The 17468-nt window shown below is 47.0% G+C and overlaps 1 protein-coding gene across 1 annotated transcript in view; it reads left to right on the top strand.

Annotated features, from left to right (window-relative positions):
• The window catches only part of LOC309552394 (uncharacterized protein), a 121324-nt gene that overhangs the window by 71244 nt on the left and 32612 nt on the right, over positions 1 to 17468 (top strand). The window contains exons 3-5 of the mRNA XM_082253337.1: positions 11529 to 12668; positions 13969 to 14005; positions 16964 to 17010. Of these exons, the coding sequence (XP_082109463.1) occupies positions 11529 to 12668; positions 13969 to 14005; positions 16964 to 17010 (1224 nt within the window). The remainder of the gene's footprint in view (positions 1 to 11528; positions 12669 to 13968; positions 14006 to 16963; positions 17011 to 17468) is intronic.

Below are 17468 nucleotides of genomic sequence, written 5' to 3'. Positions count from 1 at the left end.
ATATAATCACTGCAGCTGTTCCTGGGTGCGTCCACTGCTGATAACAGCTGTACAGAGAGCGCGCCCGCCTGTCCATACATGGATCACATATGTATGCGGGGAGTGCACTATATATATATATATATATATATATATATATATATATATATATATATATATACAATGTAATATTCATTTATATACAGAGGACACCTGTTCTACAGATCTGGTATTATACATTTATATAGCTCTGACATATATCGCAGTGCTGTACAGAGAACACTGAGCCAATCACATCAGTCTCTGTACCAGAGGAGCTGACACTCTAATGTCCCCCACAGTCGCACACTATTATTATACATTTATTTAGCTCTGACATATACCGCAGCGCTGTACAGAGATCACTGAGCCAATGTCAGAGCTAAATAAATGTATAATAATAATAGTGTGTGACTGTTGGGGGACATTAGAGTGTAAGCTCCTCTGGTACAGGAATGATGTGATTGGCTCAGTGATCTCTGTACAGCACTGCGGTATATGTCAGAGCTATATAAATGTATAATAATAATAGTGTGTGACTGTGGGGGGACATTAGAGTGTAAGCTCCTCTGGTACAGAGACTGATGGGACTGGCTCAGTGTTCCCTTTACAGCACTGCGGTATGTCACATCAATCTCTGTAGCTCTGTAGAGCTTACACTCTAATGTCCCCCCACAGTCACACACTATTATTATACATTTATATAGCTCTGACATATACCGCAGTGCTGTACAGAGATCACTGAGCCAGTCACATCAGTCTCTGTACCAGAGGAGCTTACACTCTAATGTCCCCCCACAGTCACATCAGTCTCTGTACCAGAGGAGCTTACACTCTAATGTCCCCCCACAGTCACATCAGTCTCTGTACCAGAGGAGCTTACACTCTAATGTCCCCCCACAGTCACATCAGTCTCTGTACCAGAGGAGCTTACACTCTAATGTCCCCCCACAGTCACATCAGTCTCTGTACCAGAGGAGCTTACACTCTAATGTCCCCCCACAGTCACATCAGTCTCTGTACCAGAGGAGCTTACACTCTAATGTCCCCCCACAGTCACATCAGTCTCTGTACCAGAGGAGCTTACACTCTAATGTCCCTCACTGCCTGAGGATGACATTCCACCATGAGAATTAGAGGTCACTTGAAGTCTGGCAGTTGCTGCTTTGTTAGCTGTCTGGCCCCTATGCAGGTAATATCCACTGTCTCCTGAGTGTGCATAACAGGACCTGCCCTGTAATTTAGGAAGAATCTGTGTTTGATGTTATTCTCACTTAGGAGCTGGGAGACAGCTTGTATCATCAGTGTGAGTTCAGGAAGATGCCAGATATCAGACCCAGGACCAGATATCAGACCCCCAGGAGCCTCCCAGCTCTGTCCCCCAGCTCCAGAGTTGTCATAAGGAGAAGATAAAGCTGAAAAAAGAGATGTCGGATGAGAAGTCCTGCATGGACATTTTATTATAACAGTCAATGTGCACATTCCAGTGTAGTCCCGGCTGTGACTGGTTCTCTTTAAGCCTTGAGGGTCCCAGGTGATTGGTTGGGTCGGTGATCGCTGACTATCCGCTCTATTTCCAGCAGCAGAAGAGATTCAGAATGGGGAGAGTTAACTTGCTGGTGTAAAATCTGGAATTTGAAACTTTATCCCCCCCCCACCCATGTCCTCCATGCGTCACACCCCCCCCCCCCCTCCAGGGTCCTCGTCTCCTACACCCAGCGATCGCTGTCAGTCTGCACAGCAGAGGTACATAGAGGGGGTATGAGGGTACAGGGACAGGGTGGGGGTGCTGGAGGTCTCTGGATACTCCATAGGAGGGTGTGAGGGGAGGGGGGGTCTCTGAATACTCTATAGTACCTAGGGGTGGGGGTGTGAGATGACGGGGTGGGGGGTCTCTGAATACTCTATAGTACATAGGGGTGGGGGTGGGAGGGGATGTGGTGGGGTGTCTCTGAATACTCCATAGTACATAGGGGTGGGGATGTGAGGGGACAGGGTGGGGGGTCTCTGAATACTCCATAGTACATAGGGGTGGGGGTGTGAGGGGATGTGGTGGGGTGTCTCTGAATACTCCATAGTACATAGGGGTGGGGGTGTGAGGGGACGGGGTGGGAGGGGGGGGTCTCTGAATACTCTATAGTACATAGGGGTGGGAGTGTGAGGGGACGGGGTGGGAGGGGGGGGTCTCTGAATACTCTATAGTACATAGGGGTGGGAGTGTGAGGGGACGGGGTGGGGTGTCTCTGAATACTCCATAGTACATAGGGGTGGGGGTGTGAGGGGACGGGGTGGGAGGGGGGGGTCTCTGAATACTCTATAGTACATAGGGGTGGGAGTGTGAGGGGACGGGGTGGGAGGGGGGGGTCTCTGAATACTCCATAGTACATAGGGGTGGGGGTGTGAGGGGATGTGGTGGGGTGTCTCTGAATACTCCATAGTACATAGGGGTGGGGGTGTGAGGGGACGGGGTGGGAGGGGGGGGTCTCTGAATACTCTATAGTACATAGGGGTGGGAGTGTGAGGGGACGGGGTGGGAGGGGGGGGTCTCTGAATACTCTATAGTACATAGGGGTGGGAGTGTGAGGGGACGGGGTGGGGTGTCTCTGAATACTCCATAGTACATAGGGGTGGGGGTGTGAGGGGACGGGGTGGGAGGGGGGGGTCTCTGAATACTCTATAGTACATAGGGGTGGGAGTGTGAGGGGACGGGGTGGGAGGGGGGGGTCTCTGAATACTCCATAGTACATAGGGGTGGGGGTGTGAGGGGACGGGGTGGGGGGGTCTCTGGATACTCCATAGTATATAGGGGTGGGGGTGTGAGGGGATGGGGGGTCTCTGGATACTCTATAGTACATAGGGGTGGGGGTGTGAGGGGACGGGGTGGGGGGGGGGTCTCTGAATACTCTATAGTACATAGGGGTGGGGGTGTGAGGGGATGTGGTGGGGTGTCTCTGAATACTCCATAGTACATAGGGGTGGGGGTGTGAGGGGACGGGGTGGGAGGGGGGGGTCTCTGAATACTCTATAGTACATAAGGGTGGGGGGGGTCTCTGAATACTCCATAGTACATAGGGGTGGGGGTGTGAGGGGACGGGGTGGGGGGTCTCTGGATACTCCATAGTATATAGGGGTGGGGGTGTGAGGGGATGGGGGGTCTCTGAATACTCTATAGTACATAGGGGTGGGGGTGTGAGGGGACGGGGTGGGGGGGGGTCTCTGAATACTCTATAGTACATAGGGGTGGGGGTGTGAGGGGACAGGGTGGGGGGGGTCTCTGAATACTCTATAGTACATAGGGGTGGGGGTGTGAGGGGACAGGGTGGGGGGGGTCTCTGGATACTCCATAGTACATAGGGGTGGGGGTGTGAGGGGACAGGGTGGGGGGGGTCTCTGGATACTCCATAGTACATAGGGGTGGGGGTGTGAGGGGACAGGGTTCGGGGGGTCTCTGAATACTCTATAGTACATAGGGGTGGGTGTGTGAGGGGACGGGGTGGGGGGTCTCTGAATACTCTATAGTACATAGGGGTGGGGGTGTAAGAGCCGCATTATGTAAAACTATTAGAATAGTTTTTTACATTTTAGAATGGGGTGCCTTGAGACTGTCCATAATTTTAAAGGGTGTCTTGATTTAAAAAAGGTTGAGAAACACTGTTCTAGGGCCTGTGCTATAAATATGTTATATTATATATATGTTTGGGGGTTCAAATAAATTTTCTAGCAAAAAAATACTGGATGTTACATGTAAACAAGTGCCAGAAAAGGCCTGGTCAGGATGGCAATGCCTGGACCCTATAGAACATGGATCTCAACTCCAGGTCTCAGGACCCACTAACAGGCCAGACTTTAAGTATCGCCTTGGGGAGATGCAGACTAGAATACTGCAATCAATGAGCAGCAAAATATATCACCTGTGATTATATTTATAAATATATATATATATATATATATATATATATATATATATATATACAGTATATATCAGTTATCTTGCAAACCTGGCGTGTTAGTGGGTCTTGAGGCCCGGTGTTCTGTCAGAATACCATACCCTATCAGAATTCCATACTTCCATTATTTCCAGTTGTGGATCAGCTGTGGCTTCATCACGAATCAGCTGTAGCCGCCTCACAAGTCCTACTGCGCATGCGCAGAATAGGTAGGACATTTTGATAACATCGTAAGGGTCAGGCAAAAATCCTAGTGTGCATGCGCACCAACGGGTCGGGCAGCGGGATCTCTGATAACAAACATCCATCAGATCTCCATGGCCCACACTGCGCAGACCCGACACTGTGCAGAGCCGACAATCCGATCTCCATGCCCCACACTGCGCCGACCCGACAATTAGAAAGTGGGCGTGCGCGTGTGGGTAGGGAATAGGATTGTCCCATTGTCAGCTTGGCGCAGTGTATGCCATGGAGATCGGATGGATGTTTGTTAAAAGAGATGGCGCTACCCGATCCGTTGGTGCGCATGCGCCCGCTCATGCGCAGTAGGACTTTGCCTCACCCCCTTTATGATGTTATCAAAATTCCCTACCTATTCCGCGCATGCACAGTAGGACATGTGACGTGGCTACAGCTGGTGCATGACGAGCCTGCACCGGAAATTACGTAGGTAGGGAAATCTGATGGGATAGGGTTTTCTGATAGAACACCGGAGTTGAGAACCACTGCTATAGAGGTTGCACAGGCAGTCAAACTCCTCCAGGATGACACATCAATATGTGGCATTGTCTCAAGAGCATGCAAGGGATTCCAGGAGACAGGCAGTTACTCTAGGAGAGCTGGACAGGGCCGTAGAAGATCTTTAACCCATCAGCAGGACCGGTATCTGCTCCTTTGTGCAAGGAGGAACAGGATGAGCTCTGCCAGAGCCCTACAAAATGACCTCCAGCAGCCACTGGTGTGAATGTCTCTGACCAAACAATCCGAAGCAGACTTCATGAGGGCGGCATGAGGGCCCGACATCCTCTAATGGGCCCTGTGCTCACTGCCCGGCACCGTGAAGCTCGATTGGCATTTGCCATTGAACACCAGAATTGGAAGGTCCACCACTGGCACCCTGTGTTTTTTTACAGATGAGAGCAGGTTCACCCCGAGCACATGTCACAGACATGAAAGGGTCTGGAGAAGCTGTGGAGAACGTTATGCTGCATGGAATATCGTTCATCAAGACCGGTTTGGTGGGGGGTCAGTGATGGTCTGGGGAGGCATCCATGGAGGGATGCACAGACCTCTACAGGCTACACAATGGAACCCTGACTGCCATTAGGTATCAGGATAAAATCCTTGGACCCATTGTCAGACCCAACACTGGTGCAGTGGATCCTGGGTTCCTCCTGGTGCACAACAATGCCCGGCCTCATGTGGTAAGAAGAGTATGCAGCCAGTTCCTGGAGGATGAAGAAATTGATACCATTGAATAATTCCCACGATCACCTGACCTAAATCCAATAGAACACCTCCGGGACATTATGTTTCGGTCCGACCGACACCGCCAGGTTGCACCTCCGTCTGTTCAGGAGCTCAGTGATGCCCTGGTTGAGATCTGGGAGGAAATACCCCAGGACACCATCCGTCTTCTTCTTAGGAGTATGCCCTGACATTGTCAGGCATGCATACAAGCACGTGGGGGGGGGGGGGGGGATCGGGGGGATCCCATACAAACTACTGAGGACCATTTTGAGTTGCTGCAATGAAATTTCAGCAAAATAGACTAACCTGCTGCATCATTTTTTCACTTTGATTTTTGGGGTGTCTTTGAATTCAGCCCTCTGTGGGTTGGTAATTTTTTTTTTCCATCAAACTACGTGGCATCCTTTCTTTCCTAACACATTACCTAGTTTATATCAGTATAGATCCTAACACATTACCCAGTCCATACCAGTATAGATCCTAACACATTACCCAGTCCATACCAGTATAGATCCTAACACATTACCCAGTCCATACCAGTATAGATCCTAACACATTACGCAGTCCATACCAGTATAGATCCTAACACATTACCCAGTCCATACCAGTATAGATCCTAACACATTACCCATTCCATACCAGTACAGATCCTAACACATTACCCAGTTCATACCAGTATAGATCCAAACACATTACCCAGTCCATACCAGTATAGATCCTAACACATTACCCATTCCATACCAGTATAGATCCTAACACATTACCCAGTTCATACCAGTATAGATCCAAACACATTACCCAGTCTATACCAGTATAGATCCTCACACATTACCCAGTCCATACCAGTATAGATCCTAACACATTACCCAGTCCATACCAGTATAGATCCTAACACATTACCCAGTCCATACCAGTATAGATCCTAACACATTACCCAGTCCATACCAGTATAGATGCTTACATATTACCCAGTCCATATCAGTATAGATCCTAACATATTACCCAGTCCATACCAGTATAGATCCTAACACATTACCCAGTCCATACCAGTATAGATCCTCACACATTACCCAGTCCATACCAGTATAGATTTCTAGCATATGATTTTTCCGCTATTGAGATCTGATGTGTTTTCATAGTGTTCCTTTCATTTTTTTTGGACAGTATGTATATATATATATATATAGGATTTATTTGTTTTAACTTTTTTCTTTTATATTTATCCAATAATTTCAGTTCAGTTGAAAAAAAATCTGTGTTGCAATTTTTATTTAAAATTATTCTATATACAGGTATTTCTATACATTTGTCTATTATACATCATAATAATTCTTCCTCCCATTTTGATGCCTTTAAACGATGAAGTCCAGTAAAACTAATATTGTTAAATATACAGTGCGAAAGCGTGGATGTGGACTGCACACCCTGATATAAAAGAAAAATCAGTTTTGCTGTGTAATGAATAAATAATTCCCTATAACACAGACCAGGTTTTGGAGGTTCCCTGTGTATGAAGCTCATTGTGCGTCCCGGTGGTCTCCCTCCTCTCGCCCCTTCCCCCTTTAAAACGGGCTGGGATGTAAAGCAGATCCCTCTAAACCACCAACACATGGCAGAGCCTGGGAAAATCGCGTCATCAGGGTGAGGCCGTTGTGATTTTTCAGCCCACGCTTTCCTTTCTGGTAACTGACAGATGGAGGTCGGAATTGGTATTGAAATCTGACCTAATAATAGGGGGGCTTGTCCGGGATTATTCCTCTGGAGCCGGAAACAGCAACTTGGGACGTGTCCCCTGGCACTGACAAAGGTGACCTTGTGATAGCGTTGGCTGCGTCAATACTGTTACCTGTCTGGGTTCACTGTAGCTGTACAGGCTCTAGGAGTATCCACAGTGCTGCCTTGGTCAAGTTTTAAATATCAAATCAAGCTGAATTTTTATTTGAAATGCACTGTAAAAGTTTTTCCTGATGTAATACATTTCACATGTCGTTTCACAAAGAGCCCTCTCCCGCACTGCAGGAGGGTGCAGCTGTGCTTGTCGCCTGCCTGCCCTCAGGCTGAAGTGAAATTAGGATCACCCATATTGGTCAGCTCCTTCCTTACCTCCCTCCTTCCCTACCTCAGCTCCTCCCATAGGCTGACTACACTCCTCCCTCCTTCAGCCCCCAGTGGCAGAAACATGTTGAGTTAACAGATTTGTGTTATAAAATATGGTCCAATCCATTCTTTCACTCTCACCCTCACCCAGTGCGGGGCATTGTGGAAAGAGAGACAGGAGTGTAAGCTCCTCTGGTACAGGAACGATGTGATTGGCTCAGTGATCTCTGTACAGCACTACAGTATATATCAGAGCTATATAAATGTATAATATTAATAGTGTGTGACTGTGGGGGGACATTAGAGTGTAAGCTTCTCTGGTACAGAGACTGATGTGACTGGCTCTGCGTTCTCTGTACAGCACTGCGGTATTTGTCAGAGATATATAAATGTATAATAATAATAGTGTGTGTTTGTGGGCAGACATTAGAGTGCAAGCTCCTCTGGTACAGAGACTGATGTGCTTGGCTCAGTGATCTCTGTACAGCGCTGCGGTATATGTCAGAGCTATATAAATGTATAATAATAATAGTGTGTTCCTGGGGAGGGGGGGGGGGGCATTAGAGTGTAAGCTCCTCTGGTACAAAGACTGATGTGACTGACTCAGTGATCTCTGTACAGCACTGCGGTATATGTCAGAGCTATATAAATGTATAATAATAATAGTGTGTGACGGTGGGGGAGGGGACATTGGAGTGTAAGCTCCTCTGGTACAGAGACTGATGTGACTGTGGGGGGACATTGGAGTGTAAGCTCCTCTGGTACAGAGACTGATGTGACTGTGGGGGGACATTGGAGTGTAAGCTCCTCTGGTACAGAGACTGATGTGACTGTGGGGGGACATTGGAGTGTAAGCTCCTCTGGTACAGAGACTGATGTGATTGGTTCAGTTATCTCTGTAAAGCGCTACAGTATATATCAGAGCTATATAATAATAATAGTGTGTGATTGTGGGCAGACATTAGAGTGTAAGCTCCTCTGGTACAGAAACGATGTGACTGGCTCAGTGATCTCTGTACAGCGCTGCGGTATATGTCAGAGCTATATAAATGTATAATAATAATAGTGTGTGACTGGGGGGGGGGGCAATAGAGTGTAAGCTCCTCTGGTGCAGAGACTGATGATTTGACTGGCTCAGTGATCTCTGTACAGCACTGCGGTATATGTCAGCGCTATATAGCTGAAAAAAATGGATAAATCTATGAGAATAGATGGAGTTAAACTGATCCCTATAGAACGGGAGGTGAGGATGGAGGGCTCATCGATCGATTGATGGGCCATTAGTCATTGGCACTAAACATAGGAGAGTGCGGTCAGCCTTTTCATAAAGAGCTCCACACAGTTTTTCCAGCCTCCAGGATATGGGAAATCCCTAATTGCTTTTGCTATAGTATTTGTAGAGCTTTTAGGCTCCTCGTTATAGTTAATAATCTTTAATGCTCGCTTGTTTCGCTTTAAATCTTCCTACTAATTCCCAGAACAGGACTTTCCATTGTCTACATTCATTTTTACCGATCAGAAAAAAGCTGAACTTCACTTTTCGCTGACGTACTTCAATAGGTCTCATTGTCTCACTGCGGGAATTTTTAAATAATGAGCCAATTATCAGTTATCAAACGGCTTCCAATTCCCTCCGGCATGAAGTCATGATACGGGGGGGGAAAAATCTAAATTTTCCACCAACTGAAAAGTTTTTCCGCCTCAAGTTTACATAAAAGTCTGTTGACCCACCAGAAATCTGGAAAGCTCCTAAGGTTTTGTTTGGGCTCTACCTACTGGACTACAGAAATCCAGTAAAATTATCTTACTGCTTTGACTCACAATGTGTGTAGGGAAAGGACTCTTGGGAGATGTAGTTCTGGGGGGTGTACCTGCATTAGTAGGATCTGACCTCCCAGCAGTTTCCTCCTTAATGATCAGACGGTGCTCCAAATGATCATGCTAGCAAAAGACACCCCCGTGTGCCCAACCTTAATTTTTATAGTAGCAAGAGATTGAAATTGCCCGTTCAGCTCTAGCCTATTCTGATAACATTTTATTGGGGAAATGGCTTGGTCAGACAAGATTTCTTTACCTGTTTAGTTGCCTTCTTTGCCCAACATCCATTGGCCAGGATTATCTGAAGGAGCTTTTATGAGTTGCCAAGCTTCCCTATGTGCCCAGACTCTGTTTAGTCATTGTTGGGCAACTAAGGCAATTGCAAAAAAGGTAGGAGCAGATCACTTTAGACAACTGCAGCTGTTTTAAAAGACAAACTTTCAAGTGCGTGGAAGCTAGTGATCAACCAATATCGTTTTTTTATTGCCGATATCGATATTTTGGTCATCGCATATCCGTATCGGCAGATATCTGCCGATATTTTCGGACATTTCAAAAACATCTTTTTTTTTTTTTTTTACACGTATTCTTGAGGAGGGATCTGGGGGTCTAATAGACCCCAAAATCCTCCTCTGCACTTAAAAGCATTCAAAACGCCAATTATGGCTGTTTTGAATGATGTCATTTTTTTTAATCTGGCGCCGAGTACCCGGAAGTGATGTCATGACATCACTTCCGGGTTCTTACATGGAGACCCGATCAGAGCCGAAATGCGGCTTTAATCGGGTCTTCGGCGGCCATGCAGGTAGGATGCCCGGGTCTCCCGGTGGGACGGGAGACCTGGGCGAGCCCTGGAAGGTGGCAGGAGGGGGGACGTCCCCTCCCGCTCCTTGTAATGACAGCCGAGCGGCTTCTCCGCCGCATCGGTGGTCATTACAAGACAGCCGGCGGTCGGCTATGGATGCCGGTACCGGGGTGATGCCTCTAGCTGCAGGCATCACTCCGGTACATGCACTTTCCTGAAATATCGGCAATATTGGTAACCTCCGGGCCCGATTACGATATATCGGGGAAAGTGCATATCGGCCTTACCAATAATCGGTCGATCCCTAGTGGAAACTACTATATTCTCTGTAGAGCAGTCTACGGCAACTTGGTGGATTCTTGCTTCCAGGAGAACCTGGAAATCAGTCAAGTGCCACCATAGAGAACCTGGAAATCAGTCAAGTGCCACCATAGAGAACCTGGAAATCAGTCAAGTGCCACCATAGAGAACCTGGAAATCAGTCAGGTGCCACAATAGAGAACCTGGAAATCAGTCAAGTGCCACCATAGAGAACCTGGAAATCAGTCAGGTGCCACAATAGAGAACCTGGAAATCAGTCAAGTGCCACCATAGAGAACCTGGAAATCAGTCAAGTGCCACCATGGAGAACCTAGAAATCAGCCAAGTGCCCCCATAGAGAACCTGGAAATCATTTAAGTGCCAACTTGGTTGTAACCCACGGCTTATGAGTGTGCCACTCAGGTTTGATCACTGTGGGGAGTAGTGTGGGTGATGCCGCGTCCACTGCAGGAGTGCCAGTAAGGGATGGAGCTCGTCCCAGCTCCTGTAGTTACTGGAAAGAAGAGAGGAAAGATCTCTGGTGCCGCACATCCATGGATTCCTATGGTGGTAATAAGAGAGACAACCTCAGCCTGGGCTTCTGCCAGGCCACAACCCTGCCCACCAGGGATCTTTCTTCTCTTCCTTTCAGCCTTTTAATTTTTTTTGGGGGAGAAATATATAGCAGAATGTGAAAAAATTATTTTTCAAAATTTTCGCTCTTTTTTTGTTTATAGCGCAAAAAATAAAAATCCCACAGATGATCAAATACCACCAAAAGAAAGCTCTATTTGTGAGAAAAAAGGGGGGAAATTTAGTTTGGGTACAGCTTTGCATGTCCGCGCAATCGTCCATTAAAGAACGCATTGCCGAATCGCAAAATAGGGCCTGGTCAGGAAGGGGGCAAATCCTTCCGGTCTTAAAGTGGTTAAATGCCCTGTTCGTTTCTATATATTGTTATTTTTTATTTGTATGGAATTTTTCAGCATCTTCTCTCCAGAAATGCTTCTGTTTTCTGTCTTCTTGACCAGTGTTTTTTTAAAGTATCCTCTTTCTTCTCGTTCCATCAACAGCGCTGCCTCCGAAGCTTTTCCAAGACCCAGATGAGCGATCAACCAAAATGGCGTCATGCTTACCTCGACTGGCCTGCCCCAGTAAATGCTGCTGTGGTTGCCACCAACAGAAACCCGGTTTGGTGTTAGTTTGGGTTCCAGAATCTTCTGTGCCTCGTGGGGTCAACAACATCAGTGAAGTCTTGGACTCTTCTGATGAGGGCAACGAGTTTCAGAGGATTTCATCACTAAATGGCAATGATGATGGAGAAAAGTGGAGCCAGAGGCTTCTGAAGGACAAGATAACAGCCGGGACAAGCTACCCTGTCAGACGCCGTTCCTTGAGATATGGGGAGCGCTCCCAGCAGAATTCGGCTGATGGGGTTGGGGATGAGAAAGTCAACAGTGGGGTTGTACTTACCTCTTATAAATCCACAGTAGACTGTAACTGTAACAGTGACGTGCCCAGCCCTACTTGCGAGGAAGTGGACAACACTCAGGGCGAAATTCCAAGGTTGGACAGTGCCCCAGAGATACCTAAACATGGAGTGGCCTCTTTTTGGAAAGCAAAAGAGAGTGGTGATATAGACTCTTCTGTCACTCATACCGCGAACCTTCCCCCGAGTAATTTATCTAACGGACCTTCCCTTGAAACCACAAATGGCTATGCACCCATTGTAAAAAGTTCAAAGTTAAAAAGTATCTCATTCTCTGATCAGGTGGTGCCCATCATGGACAAAGATGTGAATTCAAACTCTGGCGACTCTACAGAAAGTTTGACGAGTTTGTCTGCCACAGATGCTTCACAATCTGCTCCGGATCTTTCAAGGATGGAGCCCCCAGTGGGGGAAGACCAGGCTGGAGAACCGCGGCTCAAAATCCGTAAACCGGCCCGCCGGAGCAAGGTGCCGCCTGTTCAGTCATTGTGTGAACCACTCGAGCCCCTGGTAATTGTGCCCCCTAAAGTGCCCAGCAAGCCTCCTCGGGGGGCGGCCCCTCCACCTCCACCGGCTCCTCCCCCGTTTTTGAGAAAGGGATCTCTGAAGAGGTATTCGACAGGGAACTCAGAGGAACTGACAGAGAGAGACAAGAAGGCATCTGTATGCAGCCTTCCACTGGAGAAGGGTAGAGATCGCCATTCCTCATCGGAGGACACCAACGGTAAGTAGTCAACACAGGTATTTAGACCAGGGGTCCCCAAACATTCTAAACAAAGGGCCAGTTTACTAGTTTTCAGACTTTGGGGGGGGGGGGGGGCGGTCTGTCAGTAAAAGTGGAAAATGCCATCATTGGTGGGTGGAATAGTGCCCCATCATTGGTGTCAGTGGGAGGATTGGTGGTCAATGGAAGGAATAGTGCCTACTGCTTGGTTTCAATGGGAGGAATGGTGGCTAATTATTGTAAACAGTGGGAGGAATAGTGCCCCATCATTGGCATCAGTGGGAGGAATGGTGCCCCATCATTGGCATCAGTGGGATGAATAGTGCCCCATCATTTGTGTGAGTGGGGAAAAATAGTGCCCCATTGTTAGTATCAAGGGAAGAAATAGTGCCCCATTATTGGTCTTAGTGGGAGGAATAATGCCCCATCACTGTTGTCAGTTGGAGGAATAATGCCCTATCATTGGTGTCAGTGTGAGGAATAATGCAACAAGATTTGTCAGTGGGAGGAATAATGCCCCATCACTGGTGTCAGTGTGAGGAATAATGCCCCATCACTGGTGTCAGTGTGAGGAATAGTGCCCCTAGATTTGTCAGTGGGAGGAATAGTGCCCCATCATTGGTATCAGTGGGAGGAATAGTGCCCCATCATTGGTGTCAGTGGGAGGAATAGTGCCCCATCATTTGTATCAGTGGGAGGAATAGTGCCCCATCATTGGTATCAGTGGGAGGAATAGTGCCCCATCATTGGTATCAGTGGGAGGAATAGTGCCCCATCATTGGTATCAGTGGGAGGAATAGTGCCCCATCATTGGTATCAGTGGGAGGAATAGTGCCCCATCATTGGTATCAGTGGGAGGAATGGTGCTCCCTTGTTGATGTCACTGGGAATATTAGTGCCCTAAGGGCCAGATATAGGCAGGCAAAGGGCTGCACTGGAAACCACTGAACTAGACAAACCATTTTGGTTCAGAGGAAGGCAAAACAACCCCCCCCCCCCATCTTCTCCAGGGCAAATGTGGCCAGCTTTGTCTTATGGGAAGGATAATGGTGCATTCATTATTGAAACTACAATATTCACATTCTGTCCTCTAGTAATTACACTTGTAGGCATCGTTATTTGCAAAGAAGTCATCTAGGCTTTTTGCCATTACTATTCGTTAGAGTGAGACCATTTAATCACTCATACGAATTTATGGGGTATGGGGGTGAAAATGACTATGTTTGTAGTTTGGGTCATGTGCACAATAAAAGCATTTGTATGTCATTTAGTTATAGTGTTTTCTCCTTCTCTCCTGCAGAGTCGTCCAGTTCAGAGTCCTCCGTCTTCAGGTCAGTGTATGGTGGAGAATCATCATGATCCATCCCTAGCTCCTCCCCCCTTATTAGACTGTACTAACCCCATGTGGCAAATCTTCACACCCACGACTGACCCCCTTGTGTCTATTTTCAACTTTATTTCCCTAAAGTGGAACTGGAGGAAAACTCCTCCCTAGAGCCGTTTGAGGATGCCCCACAGATTCTCAATAGGGTTTCGGTCTGGAGACATGCTTGGCCAGACCGTCACCTTTACCCTCAGCTTCTTTAGCAAGGCAGTGGTCATCTTGGAGGTGTGTTTGGGGTTGTTATGTTGGTATACTGCCCTGCAGCCCAGTCTCTGAAGGGAGGGGATCATGCTCTGCTTCAGTATGTCACAGTACATGTTGGCATTCATGGTTCCCTCAATGAACTGTAGCTCCCCAGTGCCGGCAGCACTCATGCAGCCCCAGACCATGACACTCCCACCACCATGCATGACTGTAGGCAAGACACACTTGTCTTTGTACTCCTCACCTGGTTGCCGCCACACACGCTTGACACCAACTGAACCAAATAATTTATCTTGGTCTCATCAGACCACAGGACATGGTTCCAGTAATCCATGTCCTTAGTCTGCTTGTTTTCAGCAAACTGTTTGCAGGCTTTCTTGTGCATCCTCTTTAGAAGAGGCTTCCTTCCGGGATGACAGCCATGCAGACCAATTTGATGCAGTGTGCGGCGTATGGTCTGAGCACTGACAGGCTGACCCCCCCACCCCTTCAACCTCTGCAGCAATGCTGGCAGCACTCATACCTCTATTTCCCAAAGACAACCTCTGGATATGATGCTGAGCATGTGCACTCAACTTCTTTGGTCAACCATGGAGTGGCCTGTCCTGTTAAACCGCTGTATGGTTTACCGCTGTTCTGAGTAGAACCTGTTCTGTTAAACCGCTGTATGGTCTTGGCCACCGTGCTGCAGCTCAGTTTCAGGGTCTTGGCAATCTTCTTATAGCCTAGGCCATCTTTATCCACTTGCCGACCAGTCACGTTGACTGTACTGCGGCAAAGTGGTTCGATTCCGTCCAGCGACGTAGGTCTACGTCGCTTGACTCCTCCCCTTCTGGGCGGTGCTCATGCACCGCCGGAGGCTCGCTCCCGCTGTTTTCAGTCACGGCGGGAGTCGGGCCAGGGGAGAAGAGGCGGTAATCACTGCCGCTCTTCCCCGATCGTCGGGGAATCGAGTCTGGAGATCCGCCCGCTTGTGTAAACAAAGCGGGCGGATCTCCTAAGTGACAAACATTGACAGATTGCAGGGTTCAGCATAGCTGAACATGCGATCTGTCCCTGTGTCACTCAGTCACCTCCCCCCACACACGTTAGTAAGCACCAGGCATACATTAACCCCTCCCTCTCCAATAAAATTAACCCCTTCCCTGCCAGTGTCATTTTTACAGTAACAGTGCATATGTATAGCACTGATTACTGTAGTAATGTCACTGGTACCCCCAAAAGTGTCAAAAATGTCAGTCAAGGGTCCGATCTGTCCGCCGCAATGTCGCAGTCCCGCAAAAAAAATCGCAGATCGCCGCCATTACTTGTTAAATAAAACAAAACACCAAAAATGACAAAAATCTTCCCCTTAGTTAGTAAACGCAATAACTTTTGCGCAAACCAATCAAAATACGTTTATTGTGATTTTTTTTTTTTACCAAACATAGGTAGCAGAAAACAAATTGGCCAAAAATTTAAAAAAATTTAGATTTTTTTGGGGGGGATTTCATATAAAAAAATGTGAAAAATATTGTTATTTTTTCAAAATTTACGCTCTTTTTTTGTTTATAGCGCAAAAAGTAAAAATCGCACAGGTGATCAAATACCACCAAAAGAAATCTCTGTTTGTGGGAAAAAAAGGACGTAAATTTTGTTTGGGTACGGTTTTGCACGACCGCGCAATTGTCAGTTAAAGTCGCACAGCGCCGAATCGCAAAAAGTGGCCTGGACGTAAGACAGCAAAATCCTCCGGTGGTAAAGTGGTTACGTAGAGCAACAATCCTTTTTTCAGATCCTCAGAGAGTTCTTTGCCATGAGGTGCCATGTTGCACTTCCAGTGACCAGTATGAGAGAGTGAGAGCGATAACACCATATTAACCACTTTAGCCCCGCAAGGATTTGCCCCCCTTTCTGACCAGGCCCTATTTTGCGATTCGGCACTGTGTTACTTTAGCGGACAATTGCGCGGTCGTACGACGCTGTACCAAAACTAAATTTACGTCCTTTTTTTCCCACAAACAGAGATTTCTTTTGGTGGTATTTGATCACCTGTGCGATTTTTATTTTCTGCGCTATAAACAAAAAAACAGCGAAAATTTTTGAAAAAAAAAACAGTATTCTTTACACATTCTGCTATATGACATTCTCAAAAAAAAATGTTAAAAAACAAAATTTTTTAACATTTTAGGCCAATTTGTTTTCTGCTACATATTTATGGTAAAAAAAATCGCCATAAGCGTATTTTGATTGGTTTGCGCAAAAGTTATCGCGTTTACTAACTACGGGAAAGATTTCTGTCATTTTAATTGTTTTTTTTTAAACTAGTAATGGCGGCAATCTGCAATTTTTAGCGGGACTGCGACATTGCAGCGGACAGATCGGACCCCTAACTGACATTTTTGACACTTTTGGGGGGACCAGTGACATTACTATAGTAATCAGTGCTATAAATATGCACTGTTACTGTAATAAAGACACTGGCCGGGAAGGGGTTAACATTGTGGGTGATCAAAGGGGTTAAATGTGAGCCTCATGCTTACTGACGTGTGTGGGGGAGGGGGTTCTGTGACACAGACAGAGATCGTAGGTTCAGCTATGCTGAATCCTGTGATCTGTCACTGATCCACCCGCTTTGTTTATGTGTAATTATAGGTCTTAAATAGGAGAATTGAAAAATAAGTTAATTTTACTTTTTAATTATTTTCAGGTCTTCGTCAGTAAAAAGCCCAAAAAGCCCAAAATGCATAGACTGGGAGTCCCACCTGAGAGATGGTAAGTTATGGGTACAGTCCTCCAGCAGTGCAGAGTATTTCAGGAGAGGAGAGTTATAGAGGAAGGAGCAGAGTCCTCCAGCAGTGCAGAGTATTTCAGGAAAGGAGAATTAGATAGAAGAAGGAGCAGAGACCTATAGCAGTGCATAATATTTCAGGAAAGGAGAGTTAGATAGAAGGAGCAGAGTCCTCCAGCAGTGCAGAGTATTTCAGGAGAGGAGAGTTAGATAGAGGAAAGAGCAGAGTCCTCCAGCAGTGCAGAGTAGTTCAGGAGAGGAGAGTTATAGAGGAATGAGCAGAGTCCTCCAGCAGAGCAGAGTATTTCAGGAGAGGAGAATTAGATAGAGGAAGGAGCAGAGTCCTCCAGCAGTGCAGAGTATTTCAGGAGCGGAGAGTTATAGAGGAAGGAGCAGAGTCCTCTAGCAATGCAGAGTATTTCAGGAGAGGAGAGTTAGATAG

The sequence above is a fragment of the Pelophylax lessonae genome (genome assembly GCF_965119305.1).
Source record: "Pelophylax lessonae genome assembly, chromosome: 4".
NCBI classification, from domain to species: domain Eukaryota; kingdom Metazoa; phylum Chordata; class Amphibia; order Anura; family Ranidae; genus Pelophylax; species Pelophylax lessonae.
Note: the sequence above shows the minus strand (reverse complement) of the source record. Positions and strands in the feature narration are given on the sequence as shown.